The 24,118-nt window shown below is 33.7% G+C and overlaps 1 protein-coding gene and 1 pseudogene across 1 annotated transcript in view; one reads left to right on the top strand and one right to left on the bottom strand.

The window, feature by feature from the left end:
• Positions 1 to 3,448, bottom strand: part of LOC111087753 — a 5,082-nt pseudogene extending 1,634 nt beyond the window's left edge.
• A 10,389-nt stretch (positions 3,449 to 13,837) lies between these two features.
• The window catches only part of LOC106467362, a 28,477-nt gene continuing 18,196 nt past the window's right edge, over positions 13,838 to 24,118 (top strand). The window contains exon 1 of the mRNA XM_013927708.2: positions 13,838 to 15,501. Within this exon, the coding sequence (XP_013783162.1) occupies positions 14,026 to 15,501 (1,476 nt within the window). The 5' untranslated portion in view covers positions 13,838 to 14,025. The remainder of the gene's footprint in view (positions 15,502 to 24,118) is intronic.

Here is a 24,118-nt window from a genome sequence, read left to right on the forward strand (position 1 = left end):
AATTTGTTTAATTACATATTGATGAAAAATAGCCCAGGTAATGATGAAGATATTACGTTTAATTTATCAATTCGCTTTTGAAACTTCCCTTACAAACATTTCGATCAGCAGAGCGTTTGGATTTATGCTCTCGTATTAGGATGTATATTAGAATATCAGTTCAAACGACCTCGGTAGTAAAGGCCATTCTTAAATCATTATTTAGGCATGTGTTGTACTTCTGAAAACTAGAAAATACTAAAAGAGCGTCTGCTACGAAATCAGTTAACATAAAATTAGTCTAATATTCCTCACCTTTTCCAACGTTTCTGGCAATGCTTTCGTAAGCACGAGCTTCATGAGACCATATATACCAGAGTAGTGTTTGTTTGGTATCCACGAGACTTCGCCTTGCACATTATCAGCAAGGTAGAAGTTAACATCAACTAAAAAAAAATTCAACAAAAAATAGCTTTGTTTATGACTTAATGACGTATTGTCATTAAAAACATACAACATAATTAATAAAGTACTGGCTGAGTTCTAGAGATAATAAGTATTCCGAAAGGAGGAATAAAACTGAAAGAAACGCATCAAACGTAAAAAGAATATACGTTCATATGGTAACAAAGATGGTAACACTTCATGCATTCACATAATAATGTTAATTACCTAGGTCGATGTGGCGCCACAAAACTATTGTGGCGCCACAAAAATAAAGTTAGTTACATTTTAGAGAATTAGCACGATTGCAAATAACCAAGAGTTTTTGTTTGACAGTTATATCCTTTTTAATAGCGTACAAGTTTTATGGTGCTTTCTGATTTGCAACTTTTAACACGTGAATTTCCTTTAGTTATCTCATTTCACTACTTTCTTCTTTGATTTTGTTCCAGGTGACTTAACAGTAACATTAAAGGCTATCATGCTAAAATTCTGGATTTGATTCCTGCAATAGACACAACACAGATAGCCCACTGTAAAGCTTTTCTGCTAGTAAATAAAGCTTATATTTGCTTGCATGAAACCAATATATCAGCACTAATGTTTGATTATTTGATTTCTTACACGTTTTCTAAAATCAAAAGCATTTGAAATTAAGATTTATGATTACTTTTGTTTGTTGTTAATCAATCTTGAATGTAAAAACTTTTGAGCCAGTAAGTATACCATTTTTACTAAATATCTAACAGATATTTGTTGGTAATCTCTAGGTTAACCAATTACATAACATATCTCCAAAAGTACTGGAACAGCGCATTCTAAATCTCGTGGTTTTTATAAAGGTCAGCAAATGCCACACACAGATATTTTTGATTTGAAGATAGAAGTTTCTGTCTATAATCGCTTTTATTTGATTCCTTGATCTCCAACATGAAGCAAAAACCAACCAAGACAAATCAAGAGGCTCACGCAATTTTACGGATTAACGGTTATTGGAAACAGTTTTCCAAGCATACTTAAATCCATTGTGAATAATGGAGAAATTAAAAACTAGAGGTCGTGCTCAGGGGGCAATACTAGCTCAACTGTCGATAATTAATCACGGAAACTTTTAAAATGTGACCTTAAATTCATCACCCACTAATTTAAAGAAAATTCAGGACTGTAGACCAACTCGAGCAATGTGTACAAAGAGTTTCAAGCTGTTATACTTTCCGCAACGTCAGTTTTCATCGAACCTGGAACAGCAGAATATATTCATATGGAGTGTTGATCAATGAATCATTCTTCTTACTGTCTCAATATGACTGTGTCATTGCAACCTTGAAGGATAATAGTGTGGAATAAGCTTGTTCAACTCTTTCATTGCCCTGGGCACTATTCACGCAACACACTATTTAACCTTTGTTCCAGTCTTAAGAAGTGTAATATTAATCACATGTGAGACTGGTACCGCCATGATGAAAAGATAGCGTCCTTCAAACTTCCCAAAGTTTACAAGTTTCAAGTTTCAGAAAAGTAATGAAATATTAGAACATGTGCCTTTTTGTGCTAGCCTTCCCCCTAGTCAGTAGTTAAGTATTTGAGACGGCGGCAGATAGCTTTAGTAGCTTTGTAATAAATGCAAATACAAGTCTTTTTGTCTTTATTTTATTCCGTATCTAAAAATTAACATGGCACTGATATAGTTGTTCATTTATAACGTGGCAATAAAAGGGTTAAACTTGATTGTTCTTGTTCCACTGGTAATAGGATAGCTATGAATATCTTGTTATGTCATAACAATAGTGAAAATGTTACATTTCCTGTTTTCAACGAAATTTATAGCATGTTTATTATGCATCAATTTCATACCAACATGTCTTGTTCTGCTCCCATTCCTGTAGTGAATCCAAATGAACCTTTCGGGGATGTTTTGTAATTCCGCGTGATGAAAAAAAAAGACAAATCTTGAAATCACTCTTTAATTAGACACTATTTAAAGTGGAGTGGCAGACTATTCCAACAGTTGATTTTTAGTTTTAGCAACAGCCGTCATTAACTCGAAAGGCAAATTAATACCCGATTAGAACTGGGCCTCCATGGCAGCCTGATCCCTTTCTTTAGGTTGTGGTCCAAATAAATTTGATAATAAAGTAAATGTGAAGAATAATAAGGCTACGTGTATATCCAAGTTCTCTTTAGGGTTTCTTCCTTGTTTGAAGATATGTCCTCACTTGTTAAACTATTTAACAAAATAGATATTTTATATAATCAAATATGTGTGTTTTTTTAACGAAATGAAGTACTGTTCTCTGAACTATTTAATCACCACTATAGCACTTATATACCTATATATAAGAATGACATGTTTTCCAAATATTCTATTTCATTTAATAGACTTCCCAGTGTTATGGGAATCTTCATTTTCTTAAAGTATTGAATATATTCTTTAGTCTTCCTGTGCAGTTTTTTTTTCCTAATACCAGTTACTTCAGTTCGTGAATTAGAGAAGAAAATCGTAACAATTGCTTACTTTATTGTAATCAAAAACTCAGAAGGAACAGAAGTGAATTACAGAGTTCAATATGTACCACTATTTATATAACTAGATTCAACCAAACTTTAAGAACGTACCTAGTCTTAAATTATAAAAAGAGCTACAGAGTTCAACACGTGCCACTACTTACTGAAAGACATTCAACTCACCGCCTGGAACAGACCAGGTCTGAAATAACGTGTGAAGAATTAGCTGGGCTAAGGAGTCCGATATGAAATGAAAGCTAAGAGGGTTTTTCCTGTAGAATAAAACGCTCTTCATGAGAGTCACGACGGATCTGGTAGAGTTGTAACCTGCACAAACTATAGCAACATGAATAGCTTCACATTTTGGCACTTCCGGTTCGCGATAAGAACACACCAAAGATCGACGACCCGTTTTTTGATGTCGTTTCACTGATGACATCTTCGCAGATCTCCCGGTCTTATCCAAACCAGACTGATTCTGTTGTGATTCTCTAATTATGCTTACCAGTTCGTTCTGTGATATACTATAATAACAGAGAAGTCAGGAAGGAGAAAAAAGAAATGAAAGAAATATATTTCATATAAGTTTTTTCCCTTTTCACGGTCATAATCCTAATTGAGTTATCATGTCTAGTATTATTATTATTACTTAATAAATTTTGTTTCTAGTTATTACCTTACTATCTCAAATAAACTGATTAGTTTGTAATTACCTTGAGCATGTCATATCTTTCATAACATTACAATATATCCTGCAGGAGCGTGCTTACAACCACTTCCTGGTTCATGGCAAACCAAACAAGTCAGTACTATTACATATAATACACACGTGATTCTATGGTAATAGTTTTTACTTTTATGAGTAGGGAAGGGACATTTCTCTTGTTATTAAAAGTAGATTTATACAAACCTTGATTACGTTATTGATAAGCTTTTGCTGAAGTACATACAATAGAAGTAAGACAAGAAAACGCGAGCCAATTCCAAGGTGTTCAGGACACAAGGGATTTACTTTAATTGCTGTTGCAATTACTATGGCTACTCAGCTCTGAAAAATAAAGGTTCATAGAAAAGTAGAGTTATCGTGATCACATTACTACTTTTTTTTTCAAAATAATTAATTTATCACGCACTAATTGTGCGTCACTGAAAATCCCTGGTGAATGTAGAAAACAGGATTCAGTCGTTTTCAGGTCTGATGCGTGTTTTATTTTTATTTTATTGTTAAAGTTTCGATTTTAGTGAAAGTTTTAAGCCTCATTTCACCTTATGACGTGACATATCTGAAGTTTTTGCACTATAATACGGTCAATGTGATTTTAAAATCTTTTTTTTTCATGACTATAAATCGAACGCATTTTCATGTACATGCATACATATATACATGCATAGTTACATGGATATACCCGTACATATTTTTTTTTCAATTTAATTTAATTCAAAATACACCAATACAAGAAATACAAATAATACATAAAATAGAAAAAAGATCCACAAGATTTCTCCAGTGTGGATCCTGAATAAATGTATTATTAAGAATAAATAAATCAATATTTCCTTTACAAAATTATTTACACGTTGACCTATTTTTTATTTTTCATATTATACATAAACTTTAAATAAGACGTTCTGGTTCTTCTGTATTGGCTGTCCATTTCTTTAATGCTAACTTAATATTTTTATTCTTTATACTTAACAGTGATATCATTTCATTTGGAATATTATTATATAATTCTGGTGCTTGATACAAGTAACTTTTTCTAAATATTTCCTTGTTTACTTTAGGAAGTTTTAATTTCCTATGTACTTCAGCTCTTGTTTCGTATATTGATTTTATTTTTTCCCAGTTTTCCGAAGTTTGTTAGATAGGTACCTCCCCAACAGGTGATACTATATTGTATAACTGAATCAAACCAAGCATCCAATTTAATCACTAACTATAAAAGGTTTATTCCCTTTGTCACTCTGTCGAGAACACTTTCACGCTCCTTTTTTGGTAATGCTCAACAATATACATCGTCGCTGATCGTTCTTACGCCAACTATGGTGTTTATGCTGAATGCTCAATATTCGTGTTGATTTGTTAGAAAGGTTTATTTTTTATTCTTTATTTTTTGATAACTTCGGTGATATAACAGCAAATAGTTCAATTCAGAAGTTTTATAACATTGAGTTGTAGCCAAAAGCAAAATAAAATTTACCAAGTAGTGTTTCAGCTAAGCCTTATATCACGTTTATGTATTAGGCGTAATGCTTAAATTAGACTACAAATAAACCTGTTATTACTTACGTTATAGAGTAAGTGTTTAAAAAGTTTTAGGTGGTGAATAAATGTTAATAAATATTATTTTGGTATTTTAACAAATATATTAACTACTTGGCCTTAAAACATAAAGAAAAATAAATGTTTATTACTAATAAAAAATATTTATCCTTTGTACAATCGAAAGAGTTGAAATTTTGTGTCGCACTATGTTTTCTACTTCCTGACCTAGAATACAGGGAAAAGGCTCAAAAGTGCCATATAAGTCACTTTCACAGTGCACACGTACTTTTGTTCACGATAACGTTTTATTTTTCTGCGTAGTTTTTACAAAAAATGTAGTAATTAAAGAATTACTTCGAAACTGAAATAAGTGAAGAGTAGGTGCATTTTAGAGATAAAGACAAATTCGTTTTAGCTAAATTCTATAATTTTAGTTAATCATTCAACAATGGTTTACCGTCATTTTTTGACGGGCTTTTATACTAATCTATGATCTAATATTACTCCAAGATACTTGACGCTTTCTGACTTTTGTATAATACAATTATTATTCATATCCTTTTTAATAGATAAATATTTGCAAATGCAATTCTCGTAAATTATTGGCTTGTTTAAAATTATTCGACCAGATTTTTTAAAAATAAAATCTCATGTAAACCGTTTTCTTTACAGTTAAGCATAATAAATTTTCATTAAACCACCTTCTTATATATTCTAGATCATTGTTAATTCTCTTAATAAACTAATTATCAGAATTTTCATTATCAGTTAATACTGAGGCATCCGTAAACTTGTTACTTATCCATTAAATCTACTTTCAGAGAAATCATTTAAATGTATTAAAAATATTAACAGTCCTAAATAAACATAATAAACAAACTACCAACCTATAATGAACTGTTTGAGTTTAAAATTTATAGAATGTAATCTCATTTATTATGTTCCATTGTATTTTAATATTAGTTTTATTGTACATTAATTTTTGTCTATAATACTTTATTTTGGTTTGTTTTATTTACCTACTTAAATAATGGAAAACACTCACAATGCACTGAAACATTTGAAAGCATTACAGTAAAGAATAAGCATACTAAGTTTACAGAACAACCCAAATTATATGTAAATTCATTTGTAAATATTGCAAAGGAACTTATAAGTAAAAACTGTTGTAACTGTTTTAATACAAACCAAATAGATGAAACAAGGTATAAAACTAATATATTTGCTAATTCAGTGTATCTTATACCAACTGATGAATATGATATAAAAAACTATAAACTCTTCAAAAAATATAAAAGCTGCAGGAAAAGTTCAAGCTACAGCAGAAACTATCAAAAATAATATAGCAAAACTGACACCGGTAATAACGTATTTAGTTAATTTGTCAATGGAAAAAGGAGTTTTCCCAGATATTATAAAAATTGCTGTCACCATACCCAAGTTAAAAGGAGGAAGTAAATATGAGTTAAATAATTACAGACTGATTACTATATTATCAGTTATATCAAAGATTCTTGAGGAAAATTGTTAAATAAAGAATAATAGAAATTTTAGAATCAATACGTTTTTTTTTCTCATATTATCAATTTGGATATCATGAAAATATGAATTTAGAAGATGCACTTATTGCAGTGGTGAATAAATTAAATCAATTGATAAATGATGACAACATACCATATGCTCTTTTTCTAGATATATCAAAAGCGTTTGACACAATTTAACAAAACTTTTATAAAAAAATCTTTATAAAATTGGAATGAGAAGTATTCTTTTATATTGGTGTAAATCATGTATATCAAATAAAAAACAAGTAGTTAAAATAAATAACGTTATAAGTAGTGACATTAATTTAACCGCCAGAGTTCCTCAGGATCAGTATTAGGACTATTAATATTTTTAATATATTTAAATGATTTCTGTGAAAGTAGGTTTAATGGAGAAATAACAAGTTCTGCAGATGACTCAGTATTAATTTATAATGGAAACTCTGATAATGAGCTCATTAAAAAATTAACAATGATTTAAAATACATATTGAGGTGGTTTAATGAAAATTTATTATGTTTAAATGTAAAGAAAACGGTCTACATGACATAACTCTCTAAAAAGAAAATCTGGTAGAATATTTCTAACTTTATTAGAATTGCATTTGCAAACATTTATCTATTAAAAAGGATATGAATAATAATTCAATTACACAAAAGTCAGAAAGTGTCAAGTATCTTAGAGTAATATTAGATCATATATATATCAACAGTTAGATTTTACCATATAGATAATATTTATCTAAGAATGAAATGAAAAATATTTAGTATGCTTGGTTTGATTCAGTTATACAATAATATAATACCTATCTGGGCCCGGCATGGCCAGGTGGTTAGGGCGCTCGACTCGCAATCTAACGGTCGCGGGTTCGAATCCCCGTCACACCAAACATGCTCGCCCTTTCAGCCGTGGGGGCTTTATAATGTGACGGTCAATCCTATTATTCGTTGGTAAAAGAGTAGCCCAAGAGTTGGCGGTGGGTGGTAATGACTAGCTACCCTCCCTCTAGTCTTACACTGCTAAATTATGGATGGCTAGCGCAGATGGCTAAATTAAAAACAAACAAACAAGGTACCTATCTAACAAAACTTAGAGTTATGATACAGTTATAAAAAAAGGCACTGTATGGGCAGGTGATTAAGGCGCTAGACTCGAAATCTGCGGGTTCGAATCCCCGTCACACCAAACATAGCTCGCTCTTTCAGCTATGGGGGGCGTTATAATGTAACGTTGGTAAAATAGTTGGCGGTAGGTGGTGATGACTAGCTGCCTTCCCTCTAGTCTTAAACTGCTAAATTAGGGACGGCTAGCGCAGATAGCCCTCGTGTAACTTTGCGTGAAATTCATAACAAACCAAACCAGTTACAAAAGAATATTTTAAGATGCATATTATCATTGTCACAATATGACCATACTAAATTATATATTTATAAAACACTAAATAGATTCAGCAAATAATTTCAATATTGGAAAAAAAAATCAATATACGAAACAAGAGCTGTAGTAAATGGGAATTTAAAACTTCCTAAAGTGAACAAGGAAATTTAAAAACATGTATTTATATCAAACACCAAAATTATATAATAGTATTTCAAATGAAATGAGATCACTGTTTAATATAAATAATTAAAATATTAAGTTAGCATTAAAGAAATGGATAGCCAGTGAAACCATTTCCACTGGTAATCTGTTTTATTAATAAAGTTATTTTAATTTGGCGAGTTTTTACCACTGCTTTATATTCAATTAACCATTTATGGTGTTTGACGGTTAAAACCGAAAAATGAAAAACCCTAATTATGTACCACGTCTTAACTTTTTTATGTTACCTTATAATATTTGTTGCTGTTTTGTCCTCTTAGGAGATTATTCAATAAACAAATGAGACATTTTGTTCCGACAGGGCTTCTTTGATATGTTCAATATTTAAGTGAACTTCTTTAATTAAGAAGGCTTTATGTTGTTGTTTGGTTCCCCGTAGGTGAATTTTTATTTTATCTTGTTTGAAAATGGATAAAATTTTACATTTATGCGCATTTCATGAATACATCTCCTCATAGTCTTTTGATGTTGACTATTTTATGTTAAGTTTACACTTGATTACTTAATCAGCCAGGTATGGGTCTTCATAGGTACTTAGTACACCTTCTCTAATTATTGTGTGTGTTACGACAGCGGAAGTCACGCGACGGTGGGAGCATGCACGCTGGAGTTTCTCGAAGGATCATGAATTTGCCGCCAGCTCGAGTGTGATCTAGATGCCCTGTTTTTTAGTATATATAAGCCTGGCAAAGAAAGCCAGCGGCAGATAGATAATTGAATCAAGCGAACAGTACTCGCTGTAATTAAAGAGTGTGAATCACTGTGATTTATAGCGTGTGTTATAAAAGTTGTTAAGTGAATTACAAAGTTTGTATCGAGAAAGAATAAACTAGTTTTAATCAAGAAAGGACTTTTATCGCTGAAGTTTCTCGGAAAGAATTTCTACGGGAAATTAACAAACAAGCAGATACGCAACATGTGTTTAGATGGTGTGTTCGTATACGTTGTTTGAGAGGTATTATTCAATTGTGCTTGAAAGGATTTTTTTATTGTTTCGAACTTCTACAGTGTTGTATACTTTTATCAAGAGTAAACTCTGTATAGGAGTCATCCTCTAACGTTATTTGTGCTTGAGCATTAGTATTTGTGAGTGTTTTGTTATGTAATGGTTTGTCAAAAAAATAATGTCATTCTTGTAGCAACAAAATAATTAAAATATAAAGTCGGTTAATTTCTGTCTTTCACGTGCTCGGTCTTTTGGCAGAAAGCCAAATGTAACAAATGATAACGTTTGTTAGGAAATGCTTGGAATGTAATTGTTGTAAAAAACGGCAAAAAGAAACACTTTAGAGTACGACAGAAACCAGCTTAAAATTGAACACATAAAAATTACTAACACTTCTATGTATAATTCATACCAGGAACATTCTCACAAATTATATTATAATAAAAAAATAGCTCTAACTACCAATGTCTACAGTACTGGTCGCCTGTTTTGATCATACACATATAACTGGAAAACTATTACCAGTTTTTAAATTTTTTTATCCATTAACAACAAATTTACAGTTTAACAAAACACCAGGTTCATATTACTTATTTTATTCTATACAAAACAAATGAAAAAACATGTAAGTTTACATGCATAATATTTTACTTGTAATACGAAGGAAACGACGGAGGTTGTTTTTCACCCATGTGTGTGTGTGTGTGTATTTGTCAGTAAGATTTCTCCAAAACAGCTGAATGGATTTGGACGAAAGTTGGTATACATTCGGACTATGATCCAACTTAGAAGGGATTACTTTTTGGAAGGGCAAGGTCACGAAAATAAATAAAAACCATCTGTTAACATGGGACCGATTTTTCACACTATTTTTGCTCTATAACTCAGTTAAAAATGATTGGATTTTTGTGAAACTAGGTAGACATATGTGGAATATTCTCATTGTCCTGCCATAAATAGTCCGTGTCCGTTGTTATCAACGAAAGATCTACAGTTTGAGCCACAATATGTCGCTGAACGCTTGTGGCTTTAGACACGTTATAAGAATGAGAGTCAATACTAGAATTCGGTTAAGAGTAGCCAGATAGGTGCCTGATTCTGCTGACTCGTTGCCCTCTCTTCAGTAAACAGTTCTAAATTAAAGATTTTGGGGTCTCTGACTTTAGGCCGTGTGTCGCATAAGGTGGCGTTCAGATTGAAAATGTCAAAATACCGCGAGTGAAAATAATAGAACAGTTTGTTTTCCCATGATAGTACAAAGTATTAGTGTTGAATAAAAATCAAATTGTTCAGTAACCGAAGATTAGACTAACGACGAGGGATAGGAGTCGACTTCTCATATTTTCATTGTTAGAGTTGGTTAGTATTGTAGACAAACAAAGTTCTATAGATAGTTCTATATAGATATGTACTTTAGAATTGTTAGTCCAATTGGAAGTTACTTACACATATTTAAATAAACATATAAATGTTATATATAACTTCTCGAAATGCAGATAAAAATACACAAGTATAAGGTAGCTGTATGAGTGACGACATGCGTGATTTTTTTCCTTTTTGTTGTCCAACATTATTCGTTAAAGAAAAATCATAGTGAAGCTAAAAATTAGCCTTCAGATGTTGCATAAAAGGATATCGCTAAGCGCGTAGCAACAAAATATCATTAAATGTGCATTTTATTTTTATGACGGGATCATTTCCGGTGTTATAACAGAATGACTTATTTTCCTTCATTTGAATCAAAAAATGTCGAGAGAGAATTTCGTTCATCAGGTTTTGAGTAGTAGGTAAACAAGATGCATGTTTAACAATGATTAACACAACGTATGTGTATTAACAGTTACAACGTTTTTTGATAGTTGATATTATAATCCGTGAGAATGGGTGAAACTGATTTTGGGACACCCTGTATGTATACCACATTTTTATTAATATGACAGATTACTGATAAAGTTACGTGACGCTGTGTAATGACTGAATCACGAGAAATAGAGGGGGGGGGGGATCAGTTAAACGAAGAAAAGATTTTATCGAAACGTCGCCCAAGTAAATAGATGACTTTGGATGTTCTGCTACTGACGGGTAATTGAATGTGTGCTAGATTTCTTCCCTTAGGAAAAATTTTATTTGTGTTTCTAATTTACCAGAATCATCGTGCTTTGAAACTTCGGAATACTTGCAAGTAGCCAGCGTAAAGAGTCCTTCGTCTGGTATTTTCACTTCTCTGCTCGATACTTGATGTTTTTCTGTTCTTTGTTTACTATATTTGTTTTTTTTTATATAGACACAGAATCCGGTAACTGGTATCTGAATTTCTCTGCTTAACGCCTACATTGCTACATTTGACATCAGTTGTTTATATAGACAAAGCACCGACAACAAACAGTACATGTCAAGTTTCTTCTAATATTTATTCATTTGTAATTAAAAATACTGACCAAGTATGGCTTAGAAGAGAAATTAAAAATATACATGACGTTCTTTTTGTACCAAGTTCCTCATCTTGTTATAGAGAAGGCCAGATTTCAGCAAATTAGAAGGGGTTTAGTGGTGTACACCCTAATATATATTTTATCAGAAAATTGTTGGATAAAATATTTTGGTTAGAGATTGGTGGATTTTGAGGTCTTCGTTTCCCTTAAGTCTATGTTCCTACTTTGCATGGATTTTGAAGCGATATTATATTATACGAAACTTTAAAAGTGATTATTTGCTTACAACATATGCCTGAGTTTGCTTGAAACAAAACAGAGGGTTTCGATACCCGTGGTGGGCAGAGCACTGATAGCCCACTGTGTAGTTTTGTGCTTAATTACAAAGCAAACAAATAAACAAAACAGAAAACATTTTTATAACTTAGGTCTTCATGTTTATATTTTTTATTTCAAAGAATTTTTGTTTGTTTTGTTTTTCTGCACTTGATAAGAAGTATAGCAAGTACAAGTGGAAACTTCTTGGTATATGGAGATCTGAATCGCTCACTGACTGGCCGAACTTCGTGAGATATTATTGGGATTATGGCCGAAAATGTTGCTAACTGCAAGGTATCCACCTGATGAATCAATCATTGCATTCTAATCAGTACAACTTCTTGTTTTATGACATTACATACATAAAGTTAGACCGGTGTATTTGTTTAGCTATATTAATCACTGGGTTAAATTTTAATTCTGATCTATGTGGCAATAGCTTGCTTTGATCAGAAGTTAATGGTATATATTTAAATGCTATGTTAGTATAGAACATTATAACTATCAACGTTATCAAAATGCGTTTGAATCTTCATATCATTTCTGTTGCGAGGTATTGTTTGAAATTACTTCCAAAACACACTCACTTTTGAAGCGTTACTACCTAATGGATACCTTCATTCCGAAGATCAATCACGCTTTCAAAAACATTTACAATTTATTAATATCAGTCTAGTAATTAATTCTCACTCTCAGGGCTATGCCAGCATTAACTAAAATAATATCAAAAAATTTAACCCTGTCGTGTACTATTTCGCACCAAATGCGATCACTCGGTGCTTGTGTATACTTAGTTTTTGCAGTTCTCTCTAAAGTATGTTCATATCAACTCATTAATGGTTGGCTAGCAATTTCTTAGTAGTTAACATAGCCATTTCGATCAGCTTGTATTAGTTGAATTCATTCGATATTATTATTATCAAGTCAACTAGAAGACGTTACCAATACTATACTTTCGCCCAGATACTATAAGCGGCGAATTGAATGTGGTATAGATAATCGTATTTAATAATTTTATTTCTTTATATTGTATTATTTCTAGAATGTGTATCTAGGTAAACTTTTGGTCTTTTTGTTTCTTTCATATATTCCTTTGGCAATGGATCTTCTAAATAGTTTGAGTACTGTCATAAATAATTATCGCGTCTCAAAATAAAATTAAGAATTGTGAAACGTGAACGTATTGTATTTTTTCTTCGAAATGAGAATCTAGAGCAAATATTTCTTGTGCTCGAAAAATATAAACAGAAAAGGGTCATTTCACATAAAAATTAAAGCGACCCCTGACAGAATTTTTTTTATGGCATAATAAAATAGATTATATACGAAACCGATTGAATCAAACTCGGTGTGATGGGGAAAGTAACATCACAATTGGCTGTTAGTAAGTGTAATAATGTCAAATAATTGGCCGGTAATAAGATTACTAATATCCAAGTCTCAGAACTTTGTTCTTTCAGAAGTTTCCCTTGTCAGCCATTATCAAAACTATCATTCTAATGGATTTTGATTTACTAAATTGTCATTGAATTACACACGTATTAAAGAGGAAGAATTTAAACTGTTAATAGTTCATGATCTCATTGTTTAGTAGTTTTATAAGTTCCTTGTTTTATAGACAATTTATAATGCTTAGAAATGTCACAGTATAAGTTTTTCTCCCAGTTTTTTAATTATTATTTTTGTCAGCGCAGGCTCTAAAGATTATTAATTATCTTGTTAAACTTGGAAATGAAATAGTTTATGAGCTTTAGTAACTGACTAATTTAATTTTCTTGTTCTTGTCCCCTTCCAGATGGCTATTACCAGCCGGTTGGATCCATCATACAGCCTATTCTTGATCCATATCTTGTTCATAAACCAGTTCCCTGTCATCCAACTCAGCATCAGCACCTCCCCTCACAACCAACCCCACCTTCCCAACCACATAACCACTACTCCATCGGGAACCAGTGCCTTTCCCGGCATGGGTCCGCTACGTCTTGCTCCATGGAACCCATATCTCAGCTTCATTATCCACATAAATTTATTAACAACCCCTCCCACTGCTTCAACCGTGATGCGCCACATGATAGTCCTCCTCTATCTTACTACACTCACGATATGCCTCGCAAAACAAAACTTCTTCCTCTTTCCCAAGAAAATGCCCCTCAGAACAATGATTCTCGTGGTTTTTCTCAAGATCCATTACCTCATAATGCCCAACCACTTCTACAGAATGATATTACAGACTCTCCACGTCCACATTATCCCCAAAATCTGCTGGCTTCAAAAACCATTCCTCCTCACGGCTTTCTTCAAGACCCTCATCTTTATCGTTGCTCTCGAGACATATCAAATTATAACCAAACCCCCAGACCGTACCCCGTTCCGTCTGATGTTTTAGATCCAAACAATCCCACAAGTGGGTTATATTCTCAAGAAAATAGTTTAGTTCTTCCTCGACGACATCTGAAACAGTCTCCATCATGTCATTCTCTTCCACAGATACCTCCAGGCACCCATTCCAATTTTCACGGTTCTGTTCATGGTCCAAGTTTCCATTACCAATCACACACTTCACCCATTCAGCAACGCCACAACCCAAAGCTTGAGAGTACTGGGCACGAAGGAAACAATAATTCTCGTAATTATTCTCCAGGACCCACCTACCATGAGCTGACACCAGTGATCATCAGTCGACAAAAAGACATAAGAACTCAAATACCCAAGCCAACTTCACCCGAAGGTTCGTTCCTTTCAGTGCCAAAAGCAGAACCAGTGAACCCTTCAGACACCAGTCCACACCGACATAGCCACCAGCTTTCTTTAAATAAACATACTGTTAGCTGTGGTAAGACTACATTTCCTAGATCAGACACAGATAAAGCTATTGCCGTTCAGTCTGACTGCGAAGCACCACCTTGCCCCAATCCTAGTACTGTGTTAAACGGACGAATGAGTTCATCTTTGGAAAAGGAACGACCACCAATTTCTCTGCCTGGAAAGAATACACCCAGTTGTTCGACAGCGAACGGAAATCAGAACATATCATGCACACCCAACCACAAGAACCAAAATGTTGTTAACCAGACGTTGGCTTCCGAAAAGACTAAAGAGTTGAAAAGTAAGCGAAGAACTAAGAAAAGAGTTACTTCTAATCAAAACAGCAATAGCTCAAACAATAAAGCACTCAAAAATTCGTTAAAGGAAGGTAATGGTTCTTTCCATGTTCTAAAATCCAGCAGCATAAAAATAAAGCACAACCAATCAAAAAAGTTTGACTACGTAATTAAACAAGAACACCAAGATGAAAAACAGCGCAAGACTAAAGTTAAACTATCCAATAAGAGTGCAAAAAATTTAAAGTTGAACGGCAGCTTGCCACTATCAAAACAAGAACTTTCAAGGAAGAACGGAAAAAAGAAACACTCAAACGGGTGGTCGTGGGATGGAACTCCTTTCCAAAAACTAATTTTTTTAAGTGTAAGTATCTCTTTCTTTTTTTATTTTGTGCAAATATATATATATATGTATATACTGTTAGTGTTCACTTAAAACAATGGTTTCCAAACTGTGGGGCGTGGCCTTTTGCCAGAAGAACCAAAAACATAACGAAGAAAAAAGCGGAAAAAAACGAAGACGCGATAGACTAGGCTAACGAAAATAAAACTTATTTTATAACAAAAAAACTCCCACCAGGAGGCCAGTTGGCAATAATATTTGGTAGTGCTACTTGTTGCTAGGCTGGGGGTATGAGTATTGCGTATGAAGGAGAAAAATAATGCTGAGTTGGGAACGCCATTACATAAAGTTTGGAAACCATTGATTTAAAGTGCACGCATAAATTGATTATATTGAACTTTAAAAACGAGCTAACATAACTCATAAAAATTGGAATTTTGAAGTATATTAATTATAATATTAAGTAACTTGCATTGTCAGAAATTGAGCCAGCGTTACTGACGATAATGGAGCTTGTGTAGTTTTGTGCTTAACAACAAACAAACAAAATCACATAAACGTTTCCCTGTATGCAATCATTGTTACGTTTTAGTTATTTTCCAGTTCTTAAAGAACTAAGTATGGCCTAGTAGTTAGCGTGCCCAAATTTTGAATCCGGAGATTTACGACTTACAATCCGTCGCTGCAAAAACGCGCTCCGTACATCGAGATAATAGATGCACCATACGAGTGACAGTTAAATCCCACTTTTCGATCAGACAAAAGTTGGCAGTAGGTGCTGTTCCCTAGCAGCCTTTTTCTTAGTGTTGTTGTAATTATTTTACTTTATTTTGGTAATCATAATAGGTAGTCCAGTTCATTTAACGATAACGAATTAATTTACTTCAGTAACGTTCTATACAGACTATGTTTGCTGGTAGTTCCAACTTCACAAAAAAGTTTCAACTTAGATTCCGAGACTAATGGTACGCCTAACTCACAATTAAACTTAATAACTTTCTTGCAAAATTTCTCCACTAACAGATCAATAACAAACACGCTGACTGATCAACTCAAGCACTGATAAACAGGCTCAATAACTCACATTGAGCTGATCAAATAATTCTAACTTAGTCAATCTGCCAATTTTATATTGTACTAGTCTTTCTGCGTACTAGTAGAAACCTCGAAATTCCACAGATGTCTAAACTTTCATGAAATTTCTCGACTTCATTAATCATTACATCACGTAAAAGGAGTCTCCCCCTAGTGAACAAAAACATTGAAATAATAAAGATATAGTCCATAAGAGACTCAAAATAAAATTTGGGACTGGTTATGCGAAATTCGGAAACAAATCCATCATTGAAAATTCTTGAAAATATGCATAAAACCTAAACATGTTTAACAAAATCTTCGAGACGCACGTTATTTTAATAGAATCCAATTACACTTTCAAATGTTTAACTAAATTTTTGGTAGGAAATTAAATAGCAATCAAAATAAATTTTTAAGATGTATATTACACTATTCACTTACACTCCATTTTTAAAATACAAGAGTAAAAGATATTATAATTTTCAAACGCGTTTTGGATTTCTTAGCTTGTATCTGAAATACCAATTCAATTAGCTTTGCTTTAGGCCCGGCATGGCCAGGTTATTAGGGCCCTCGAATCGCAATCTGCGACTTGCGGGTTCGAATTCCCGTTCTACCAAATATGCTCGTCCTTTCAGCCGTGAGGGTGTTATAATGTGACGGTCAATCCCACTATTCGTTGGTAAAAGAGTAGCCCAAGAGTTGGCGGTGGATGGTGATGACTATCTGCCTTCCCTCTAGTCTTACACTGCTAAATTAGGGACGGCTAGCGCAGATAGCCCTCGAGTAGCTTTGCGCGAAATTCGAAACAAACAATCTTTGCTTTAGAACGAAGGTTTATAAAATAAATTAGGCAGACCTTTCCATGAGGATTTAACGTGAAGTTTAAACCTTTATATTAGATAAAGTATATTATGTTGCCATGGTTATAAGACCAACTAAATGTAAAAATTAATTCCTTACTGTTATTATTATTAGTAGATAATAATTAGTATATATTTTACGTTTTGTCTGCTAATCTGTTGCCATCATCAGGGAAGTCCTGGGAAAGACTGTTTGTGGTGGTTTAGGGTGCTTCCCAAACTGTGTGTCGCGGAAAACAGTTGTGCCGCAGACTTTTTTTAATTATTAAGTATTTTTTTTATTTATCAATGTAAATGTATTATCAATTTAATATTTTTTTTAAAATTCCAACTTACGGACTTATTGACATGAGCCGCAAAAAGTTTGGGACATTAAAAGTGTGCCGCGAGCTCAAAAAGTTTGGAAAACACTGGTTTAGGGGACGGAATTCGATGCTGCCGTCTTTAGGGAAGGACTTTTTGTGGTGGTATTGGGGCCGAGATTCGAACCTAGGTCTTATTGAGAGAGGCTGGTGGTGTGCTATCCACTCGATTATTACGGTCGTTAACAAACACTTATATAGCTGGCACTAGCAACATTACGGTTTTTGAATCAAAGGTATTTCGTTTTCATATTATATAATTGCACCGTTGTTAGTCGAAGACGGATTTCCTCTGTTATGTATATTAGGTACAGTATTATAACGAAGTTTGACTAGTATGACGTAAACTTATGTATATCTGAATCATGAGTAAAGTTAATTCGAGTAAAAATAAATAGTTTTAAGATAACTAATATTGTGTCATTAATTCTTACCATAATTGTTTTCTGTAAACGACTTGTATACAATTTGTATAAATTACATCTCTCTCCAACGTAATCTAATTCAACACCATAACAGTTGTTCTTCATGCAGTTTGATACTATAAACAGTGTTTCAATCATTACTGTATCTGTCGTATCCTAGGGTTCCAAACCAGTCTAATTGAGATGTGGTATTGGGTGAAACGCCTCATTGATACGCCCCCCAGTGGCACAGCGGTATGTCTGCGGACTTACAACGCTAGAATCCGGGTTTCGATACCCATGGTGGGCAGAGCACAGATAGCCCTTTGTGTAGCTTTGTGCCTAAATTACACACAAACAAACAAACAATCTCATTGGCACTGGATATAACAGATACAGTATGGTTAACATTTGTTATATTTTCTTCTTTACTTTCACTCATAAGTAAGGTTTTATAATTGTTTTGTTTTGCTATTGCGTAGTTAAAACCGAAGATAATATGACCTACTATGTGATTTTTAAATGTATGATCTGGTGTATGTTGATGTTTAATAATTAGATTTCTCTTTGGTTTCTGATTAGCTCACTGCAGTTAAAATCTGAAACTGTAATAAAACTTTTCAATTGTGATAGTTATTTGTGTTCAAAATTCTACATATTAAGTAAATTATGTATAACTTATAACATACAAAAGATGCTGATATGTGTATCGTTTTTAAACATACACATATAGGTGCGTGCGCGCGCATTAGTGTGTATATTAAAATTTAGAGGATTCTAGCATTTTTAATGCATAATCCTCTGGGATATTTCGTCACAATCTAGCACTGGGTTAGTCTTAAAATGTTTTACTAAAAAATTCCGAAGTTAACTGAAGATAAAACACAACCTAAGAATTATCATTGAAGTTGAATATGTTCCAAACTATTTGGAACGCTTCGGTAACTCAGCAGAAAGCTCGAGGGCTTACAACGCTAAAATTCGAGGATCGATCTTTCCTATGGGCACAGTGTTGATAGCCAATTGTGCAGCTTGGACAAAACGAATAAAACTATTTGTAATGGAAATAAAATCAAAAACTGCTTTTTACGCGAAGGCCATATTTATTGTTTTAATTCTCGAAGCATAGGGTGGGGTCAGAATGACCCACGTCGATTTTTCAAGTCGATATTCCAACTCAGCTAGTAGTGCTCTCTAGTTGATATTTTCTGTACTCTGTCCTCAATCAGTTCTTGAGTGTTGAGCAGAGTGGATGAGCTGTCGCGATTCTCTTTCTTACTGCTGTAATAGTTTATTTGTCGTTTATGGGTCATTCTGACCCCACCGTATTATAAAAGTAATATTTTTGAAGTGTATTATACATAGGTCATTTTGACCTACCCTACTACTTATGATACAAATATTTAACCCTACCAGTTGAAGGTTGGAGATATGGGCTAAAAATAATTCGAAAATTTAAATAACATAACTTGATAAAAAATCTAGAACTTTATAATTGGGGTGAAATAAGTTTTGAATAAACACGTGTTTCATTTGAGTATGTTTAGTTATTCACGGAAGCTTGCGGTGTAGTAAATAAATTATAGATTTAAAAACTGTGTTTAAATAGTTCTGTTACCGTGATTGATTTTATGTTAAGTTGCGTCAAAATATTTATTTCCAATACCAGAGCCGAGTACAGCCAAGTGGTTAGCGCCGGACTGTAGGTTTAGATCTGAGCTTCCACGATTTGTACCTCATAATCACCAAAAAAGAAAGAATATCACGTTATGCACTTAGGGAGCTGTGGTTGCATTATAAGAATGACGGTCACTATTCGGTTACAGTAGCTCAAAAAATAAACAATAAATGAAAGTGTAATGTTCCATGTTTAATCCCTTCACACTTTTTTTTATTGTTTCTTTGATAATGCCCTCGCGGGGATTACGAACCCGCGACCTTCAGATTGCGAGTCAAGCGTCCTAACCACTTGGCCATGCCGAGCCATATTTATGTGTATAAACATTGGTACTTGTGACTTTTTTGTTGTTGTCGTTGAATTTTCTATACTCCCGTCTCAGTAAATTGAAATAGATGCAGCTTAGTATATAATATATGCGCGTAGGCAGGAGGGTGTGGGGAAAGGTGATCGAACTTCTTAAATTACACGCATATATGTATAAAACATGAAATGTAAATAACGGAGGTATCCCGTATATTTAATCATTAGAAAATTTTAAAAAGCTAAAATAATATAGTTATATTGTATGGTTTATCTTTTCAATCCCATTTTAGCTGCTTATATTTTTTAACGTTTAAAAGATGATTAAAATACATAAAAAAATAATCTTAGATACCATCAAAATGCATCGTTTTCGGTAAAAATTACAAAATTTTTACGAAGGGCATGTCACTCGGATCCCCAGAATGGCTTCACCACTCACTTTCTTTTTCCTCCAAAAGTAGCATGCCATTTGTAGATTTCTGCGTACGCCCTTGTAATATGTTGGATTCGCCCTTGACTGGCAATATAAAAGAAACAAGAGAAGACGAGTAATAATGGTTGGAGACGGCTTGAATGGGTAATGAAGAAAAACTTTAATATAAGTTTAACATAACAGCAAATGTACAACGTTTCGACAAGGTTTTGTCATCATCAGGTACCGTCTCCAACCATTATTAGTCTCAAAGTGGGTTCCTCGTCATCGAAAGAGAAGCCGACGTTCTCTTGATTAGATAGAGTTGTTAAAAGTACGGAATGGTGGACTCGTAATCTGAGGATCACGGGTTCGAATCCCCGTCACACCAAACATGCCAACCTCCGCCTTTGCCTGGTCCCAAGTCCAGGATGAGAAAGGAGGAGGGTTGGGCGCGGGGCTAGCAACTCCACCCCGTAAAAACCAACCTGCTACAAGTAACTGCAACAACAACAACTTCCGTTGGAGAGGTGTTATTGCGGCCCTATGCTCCACTGGGGGTTTACAGGAATAAAAAAAATGTAAATAAACACTAGGAAACACGTATTTATCAAATTTCTGGAAGAAGTATCGCTTAGGAAGTGTTGGAGTAATCATTTAACAAGACTGTCATAGAATATAGAGAAGCCGTGCGTCTTTAATTCAAAAAAAAAACTTTGTTCATCTCAGTTTTGGATTAATCATTAATTAACAATATAAAGAAATGCAGAGAAGACAAGCTTTCATTTCTTTGTTGTTGTTACCTGAACAACGCCTATGCACACAATGAGCTAAATGACCAAGGTCAGACAGAGGACTCCCGAGGTTCAGGCATAATTCTTCAAATTTTAAACTGCGGGTGAGAGGGAAGGCAACCCGTCGTCAATGCCTACTTCCTAAAGTGGCTACTCTTAAATCGAATAGCGAGATTGATTGTTACTCACATATCGCACCCACAGCTGAAGCGTGTTTAGCGTTACCTTGTTTCGAACTACAGACCGTCAAATCCTAATTCGATCGGTAAACACTAGGTCATTCTCAGAGCTTACCTCTTTCGGTCAGATTAGTTATTAAGTGCAATGTCAGATTAGTTATTAAGTGACAAAATGCATAGGAACGCAAGAAAACCTCATTTCTTTGATTTAGAAGGAGACCTCATAAATTAAGACGTTGGATTAATCACTGATTAATAGCGGAAGTGAACTCGGGTAAAATTATGCTTTTTTCAAATCATAACGATTACATATATATGTTACAGATTTTTTTTTCCACCAAAGGTAAAATTGAAAATAAAATCTGTGACGTAGACGCCTAATGCACTCCATGATTGACCATACCCTCCGATGTTGTCGGTAGTTTTGCCTGTTCAAGGCACATCAGCAAATCTGGGGTCAGTAAATCAAAGAAATACAGTTAGGCTTCTAATAATGGTGATGCATATAAAATATTTATGGAGCTTTTGAGCTCTTTTTAATTCACCATATAGTAACCTAAATTAAATTAGGTGTGTAAATAATATTATAACATGGCGCCTAACTTATTATTCGATATCATACAGCGGACCAACTGTTTAATGATTCTGTATGTATGCTACATATTTATTTTCTATCTTTGTGTTTTTTTTCCCCAGTGGCACTGCGGTATGTTTTCGGTTTTACAGTGCTAGAAATCTGGTTTCGATACCGGTGGTGGGAAGAGCACAGAGAGACTTTTGTGTAATTTTGTGTTTAACTACAAACAAATTCTTTTTTTTCGCTAACACATAATATTTTTGATATCTAAGCAATTTAACAAAAGAATCCAACATCTTTGATTTAAAACGTTGATTTTATAATATTGAAGCCTAAAGCACATTAGCAGATCCAACAAGGGCACTATAGAGTACCATGTATAAAAATGTTTAGTTTTTGACTCAATGTGTATCTGTACCAATTTTCATGCTTTTAACTCAAAATGCAAGGAATTTGGCTTAACTGCCCCACTATTAGTTGAGCAGTTATTTAATGTCGGACATAAGTGTATAAGTATTAGATAGTTGATGACAGTTTTCAGAACAAAGAATTCTAATATGAGACGAAGATTTTTAAATATTATTATGTCAAATAATCAGGTAGGTTCTTGTAACTCACTTATAATATAAACAAATACTATATATTCTTAGGTTAACTTAACATGCTTTAAGTCCTAAGAAATAAGTTATAAAGTTATCATATAAACATTGTCTCTGTCAATAACATTCAGAAAGATAACGTAATAGTCACAAGTTACAGCGTGATCTGTTTAGTTTCAGTTTTATTATCTTTTAATTATTTGTTGTAGATAATTACACAAAAACGTGGATAAAATAAACTGATGATTACGTACATAAAGTAATTTTTTCCACGTTTTCTTGTATTTGTCTATTTGTTTGTTTTTATCAGGCTAGTTTAAGTATCGTTATGTATTCTCATACCATCTGTATTATTTCTAATAATTATGGCCTAAAAACTGATTTGTTGTATGTAAGCTTATGATTACACGAGATATGTATTTAGATTTGTTCTCAAGCAATGGCTTATGCGTGAAATTTAATTACAATAAACTTAATTCCTCGAAAGGTGACCTAAGGGCGGAGGGATCACTTGTTTTAACCTCTCGCACCACTATACAGTAATGTGCTGTCAGTCAGTCAGTAGACACTAAAATGACGTCACATAAGGAACACTTAACGTTACAATTTGTAATGTCGTGACGTCATTAAAACGTGTACTTGTCGTGAATGACGAGAAGAATTATGCACTCCGTAGGCTACAACACAGCATGACATATGAACTTCAAAAGCAAGAAATAAAAGTATTTGTTACTCTTAATTTCGGTTTTATTTACTTTTGAAACAGAAAACTTTCGGGTACCCTGCGAAAGTACATCTAGTATAAACTTATATTTGGTCGTTAAGAAATTCATGTCGCGTTTTGGAACACTTTCATTAACCACCCCCCAAAAAATGTACATCACGTATAATAGTTAAACGAATCGCCTAAACGTCACGTTAGTGAAGCCTATACAATGTGTAAACTTTAGTACAATCTAATCCATAATAGTGATGCCACACGACGAGACACACATTCGGCATGTAATGCTGTTTGAATACAAGAAGGAAAACAACGCCTCTGTAACCACAAAAAATATCAAAGAAGTTTATGAAAATATTCTGAACGTTCGTAAGTGTCAACGATGGTTCAGAAAATTTCGTCAGGTGACTTTAGCCTTAAAAACTGTAATGACAGGGGCCGACATGTTGGAATTGATATTGATGCTCTGAAGACGCTTGTTGATCCTAACCCAAGGCAACACACCCATGAAATGGCCCTGAAATTGCATGCCTCTCATGAAACAATACGTAAACATCTAAGGAATATGGAAAACTCCATAAAGAAGGTTTTTGGGTGCCTCACGAAATCCCCGATGATCATTGTTTCCAACGTGTGAATGTTGCTTCGTCTCTTCTGGCGCGTAAT

The sequence above is a fragment of the Limulus polyphemus genome, unplaced genomic scaffold (genome assembly GCF_000517525.1).
Source record: "Limulus polyphemus unplaced genomic scaffold, Limulus_polyphemus-2.1.2 Scaffold2584, whole genome shotgun sequence".
NCBI classification, from domain to species: Eukaryota; Metazoa; Arthropoda; class Merostomata; order Xiphosura; family Limulidae; genus Limulus; species Limulus polyphemus.